At 42.8% G+C, this 5,520-nt stretch overlaps 1 protein-coding gene across 1 annotated transcript; it reads right to left on the reverse strand.

The window, feature by feature from the left end:
• Positions 1 to 1,296: 1,296 nt before the first annotated feature.
• On the reverse strand, positions 1,297 to 5,154 carry LOC123168260 (uncharacterized). Its single transcript, XM_044586133.1, has 12 exons — positions 5,095 to 5,154; positions 4,079 to 4,931; positions 3,835 to 3,987; positions 3,488 to 3,754; positions 3,140 to 3,400; positions 2,985 to 3,059; positions 2,616 to 2,900; positions 2,313 to 2,531; positions 2,106 to 2,231; positions 1,857 to 2,031; positions 1,580 to 1,775; positions 1,297 to 1,510 (listed from the first exon to the last, which is right to left on the reverse strand). The coding sequence occupies exons 5-10, from the start codon at positions 3,369 to 3,371 to the stop codon at positions 1,901 to 1,903; spliced, it is 1,068 nt and encodes a 355-aa protein (XP_044442068.1). The 5' UTR covers positions 3,372 to 3,400; positions 3,488 to 3,754; positions 3,835 to 3,987; positions 4,079 to 4,931; positions 5,095 to 5,154; the 3' UTR covers positions 1,297 to 1,510; positions 1,580 to 1,775; positions 1,857 to 1,900.
• Positions 5,155 to 5,520: the final 366 nt, after the last annotated feature.

Consider the following 5,520-nt stretch of genomic DNA (forward strand, 5'->3'; position numbering starts at 1 on the left):
TTGGCATAGATTAAGATTAGGATCTGTCACTCCGATTGTCGGAGAGGTATCTCTAGGCCCTCTCGGTAATGCACATCACTATAAGCCTTGCAAGCAATGTGACTAATGAGTTAGTTACGGGATGATGCATTACGGAACGAGTAAATAGACTTGCCGGTAACAAGATTGAACTAGGTATAATGATACCGACGATCGAATCTCGGGCAAGTAACATACCGATGACAAAGTGAACAATGTATGTTGTTATGCGGTTTGACCGATAAAGATCTTCGTAGAATATGTATGAGCCAATATGAGCATCCAGGTTCTGCTATTGGTTATTGACCGGAGATGAGTCTCGGTCATGTCTACATAGTTCTCGAACCCATAGGGTCCGCATGCTTAACGTTCGATGACGATCGGTATTATGAGTTTATGTGTTTTGATGTACCGAAGATAGTTTGGAGTCCCGGATGAGATCACAGACATGACGAGGAGTCTCTAAATGGTCGAGACATAAAGATTGATATATTGGATGACTATATTCGGACACCGGAATGGTTCCGAGGTGTATGAGGTATTTACTGGAGTACCGGGGGGTTACCGGAACCCCCCCGGGGGTTAGCGCCTCCCCCTCCCCAAGCCCAATCCGAATTGGGGGGGCTTTCCTTCTCTCCCTCTTCCCCTTTCCTTCCCCTCCTAGTTGGACTAGGAAAGGGGGGAACCTACTCCTAGTAGGAGTAGGATCCCCCCCCTTGGGGCGCGCCCCATGAGGCCGGCCAGCCCCCTCCTCCCCTCCTTTATATACGGGGGAGGGGGCACCCCAAAGACACACATGTTGATCTTTTAGCCGTGTCCGGTGCCCCCCTCCACAGTTACACACCTCGGTCATATCGTCGTAGTGCTTAGGCGAAGCCCTGCGCCGGTGAACTTCATCATCACCGTCACCATGCCGCCGTGCTGACGAAAATCTCCCTTGGCCTCAACTGGATCAAGAGTTCGAGGGACGTCACCGAGCTGAATGTGTGCAGATCGCGGAGGTGCCGTGCGTTCGGTACTTGGATCAGTTGGATTGCGAAGACGTTCGACTACATCAACCGCGTTACTAAACGCTTCCGCTTTCGGTCTACGAGGGTACATGGACACACTCTCCCCGCTCGTTGCTATACTTCTCCTAGATAGATCTTGCGTGATTGTAGGCAATTTTTTTGAAATACTACGTTCCCCAACAGCGTATGCCCGCACATGTACGTTTCGGGTCAAATACATGTAGAATTTCAAGGTCCATATCAAATGCATACATGATACGGTACCCTTCTTTTGTTTCATGCATAGCCCAAATCTACAAATAGAATGCTCACCGGGTTAATTCTGAAAATATATTATACCATTATGCGCAACAGCAAAAGATTTAACCAAATAACATATATACCAGTTGACATGTGTCCAATGCATAATCACGCTGACCACCATCAAACATTTGTCTCATTTTTGGATTGTTGATGTAATCTCCACCATCAAGCACCATCTCCTGTATATGAGCTATTAAATACTACTCATGACATCTGATGGGATAGAGTATTATAGAAAGCAAACTCACCACCCATTCCTTTGGAAGTATTTTGCGCCACCTTCTGCGCTCTTCTATTCCATACCATTCGCGTTCATTTTCATCCAGCATCCTTCTGATACACTCGTAAGTCTTGCTTGTAAATAGGCCAAACTCTTGGAAACATTCAATAAGCTCTGATCCACTAATTTTAAGAAGTTCTGGTTCAGTGTGAACAAACCATAGCCTAAATAACAAGATAGAGAGCTTAATCTCAGAATTATAATGGAAGGCAAAAGCAAGAAGATTTATTACATTCACCACTTACTTCTTTGTGGTGGTTGAATCTGAGAACAACAATCTATCATACAATTATTTTGCTGTCCTGTGCGTAGGGAACTCTATCCTTTTGTTGTGGTGGAAAGGGTTTTCCGCTGGAGGCAAATCTGAGTGGACATGTCTTTCCCTCATCAAGTAGTTCGGTTCTAATCTAGCATGTCTACCTGTATATCAATGTTAATGGATGTAAGCAGCTAGATGTTTTACCACAATTAAGTATACACTAAGATCCACTCACATCTTGTTGCTGTGTAAACTATAAGCTCCTTGCCACCAGGCTCTGATTGAATATTAGCACGTTTTCTCTTTGGAGAAGCATTAACACCAATATCACTGTAGCCGGCGATGTCGTTTGCAACACCATCTTACAATAACAAAAGAAAAACATCAGTACCTACATCTTCATATTGTTTTTCAGCATGTCAAATATGAAGTTCATGTTTACCTATGTTATTAAGCAGTTGTGCATCATCTTTTGCAGCCTCCTTCCCACGATCAGCCCTTGAAACATCCTCTCTTGGTCTCTTAGGATAAGTGCTCTGCCCGGCGCTTGTTCTATCCTTCCCATCATTATCTCCCGAATCATCCTTCCTATCACTCTTATTAGAATGAACAACATCGCTAACACTTGCACTGCCAATCTTATGCCCATTTTCATGACAATCTAACAAGAAAAGCTAGTTAGACATTATTGCATAGTTGTTATTTTTTCTTATTCAAACATGTCAGTTCAGCCCTGTCATTTTACCTCGATAACTTGAAAAAGCACTCCCATTGGTTTGCTGTACAGTGCCTCTGCAAATTTCCTCTTGTACTGCTTCTAGCCTTGCTACAGAAGCACTCCCATTGGTTTGTTGTACAGTGCCTCTGCAAATTTGCTCTTGTACTACTTCTGGCCTTGCTACAGGTAGGTTAACCGGTGATGATCTAATAGGCACTGGGTTTAACACCAGTGAGCTCTGGGGTACTCTAATATTATGCTGCACACCATCCCAGGCTGGTCCACTAAATGATGACCTAACTCCAAAAAGTCCTGTTCAAATTTGCAATAAATAGAACTAATATCATTGGTCTGTCATCTTGCATGAACATAAATCATGTTTCATATTTGATTTACCATCAAGCACTCTTGGCATCAATGGTGCGCTGCTAGTACTAGCGCCATCTGCATCCACTACAGCTCCAGTACCACCTGGATTTCACAAAATCAATTAAATCAACATCACATTACACCCCTACAAACAGTATACATTCAAAGACGGCAGTGCTAACCTGAAATCAGCGTGTTTATCATGTTTAGGTGTTTTTCTAGCCCTGGCATGTGTTTTCCAACCCCATGCACAACCAGATGTTTGTGCAGGTACTGCAATGTCAGCAGTTTAGTTGTCTTCTGAATCTCTCTATGGTTTGCAACCATCGAGTTGATTGACCCGTCGAACATTTCTGTCCTCCGCTTCACTTCTTCAAAGAACTTGTCATCGGCTAGCTTGCAATTTAGCTCCATACTTGCAATTGCGTTTTGAAGCCAAACTTCTGCTTGTCAAATTCATTCATACATCATTTTACCGTTTTATTATGAATGCACAATCATCATAAATGATTTAAGATCTCCTAACTTACTTGTTCAACTAGCTTCTTAATTTCATCTCGAGTTTCCATTCCAGACATCCGGCCATGATGTTCTCTGGCTGATGGCTCAGATCGGTCAGTCATAGTGTGCAACATTAGTCTAGATGATACATTGTTTGCTGGCAGTTGAAGAATGACATCATAAGCGTCTGATAGATGGAAGGTAGCTGGATGCTCATTCAGAACTATTCGAAGCTATGATTCGCTCGACGTTCGCTTCTGTCTCTTGAGATTCGCTACATGCTCTTTCACATCAGGCTGCACAAAAAGACAGTTACTTAGTGCACTTCCAATAATATAGAATTGTGATGAATTTTTTTCATCTGGCCCATACTTACCCTCAGCATGCCAAAAACTCTTTCTGATGTACAGTTCATGGTGTCCTTCTCGACCAGTGCAAAAATCTTTGGTGCATTGTATTCACATATCCTAGGCCAGACTGTGGGATCAACGTTTTGACACCCTGCATCAACTGAATTAAAATACAAGACCTGTAACCAAAATAACATGGTCAATCTATGTTACTAAAATTCAAAACAAGCGGAGAACCAATGACAGAGTAAACATTTTAAACAAGTATACCTGAAGATAGTAATGACAACCAAAGATAGTGATTCCAGGCCTCGCGTGAGGACTGGCATACTGTTGAACTCGAGCTGCCCCATCAAGAAGCTCAGCTACTCCATATTTTGTCAAGTTTAATTTGTCAAGGTTTTCTGGAGCATATGCCAGCAGATATGCGTCCTTTGGCACATATCCTCTTTTGTCTCTTGGACTGTAGAACACTGAAAGTACTAGCATAGAAAATGCAAGTTTCAACCTGATTGACCCTTGTTTGGTGAACTTATCTGGATGTTGTTCACACAACACTTGCAATAGATCTGGGGTTTTAACCTCTTTGTGGTTAAGATCTAGGCCTAGCATTTTCCTCACCATGAAAATTTCTTTTGTGGTAGGCCCTTCTCTTACTCGTTGGATCTCAACCTCACCACCTTCTCTTGTTCCTAATATCCCAGACATTGACCTCTCATTTATCGGAGCAAAATGCTTTTTCCCTAGAACCAACCTTTTCCTTCTTGTGTCTATTGATCTCAACAAGAAGAGAGAATGGTTTCGGCTTAAATGAGTAAAATGATCTACATGTAGCAAACCACCCAGCCCCATTTCTCTTATCAACTTTTTAGGGCTTTCCCCCCATTTTGCTACTGCTATAGCAATGTCTTTAGGTGCAAAAGAACTATTAAGAATGTTGTGACCAGTTTTAGGGATTACACCAACATTAGGATGAAGAACAAATTCATTCAGATCCTGTTCGTGGTGGTAGTACTAACTCAACATCACAAGTAGCAGGCACAACATTGCAAATTTCCATATGCTCGGGCATAGCAATAGACGCAGCCGCAGAGCCCACACCCATGAAATCTATTGTCTGTATCTGAAATAAATAAAGGAACAAATGAATCAAACGAAAATGGCAGAAAACTCTAGTTTGAAAATAGTTTTGAGCACATCTGATCCGATGCACATCGAATCTAGAATACTCAGAAACTTATGGAGAGACTAACTGAATGGCAAGAAGAAAGATTGTTCGTTCTAACCTCTGATGTATCTTCCTCCATCTTAGCCTGCTAGAGACTGGAATGGACCAGGCTTCCCCCCCCCCCCCCCCCCCCCCCCCCCCAATCTTCCTCTTTTAGTCGCAAGGAAGAGGAGGAGGAAGGATGAAGGACCAAAACTTCCCCTCTGCTTTGCTGCCCGCTCCTCTATCTTGTGGAGAACAGCTATTTAGAGCGAACTCGTCCAGTGGCAATAAAGACAGAGTGAGCTATTGACTCGTATGAATGATGGCATGCCAGAGCTGCAGGTCTGGAAATCTCATTTTTTTCAACCATCTAGAGTCATGTATGGGGATGCATGCACACCTCTCCTGCGTATAGTATTGTACCTTTTATCTGTAGTTTAACTCACCACTTTGTAGCTGAAGGAGAGAGAAGAGCTGACAATTTACACATGCTCTAAATTTT

Source organism: Triticum aestivum, chromosome 7D (assembly GCF_018294505.1).
Source record: "Triticum aestivum cultivar Chinese Spring chromosome 7D, IWGSC CS RefSeq v2.1, whole genome shotgun sequence".
NCBI lineage: Eukaryota > Viridiplantae > Streptophyta > Magnoliopsida > Poales > Poaceae > Triticum > Triticum aestivum.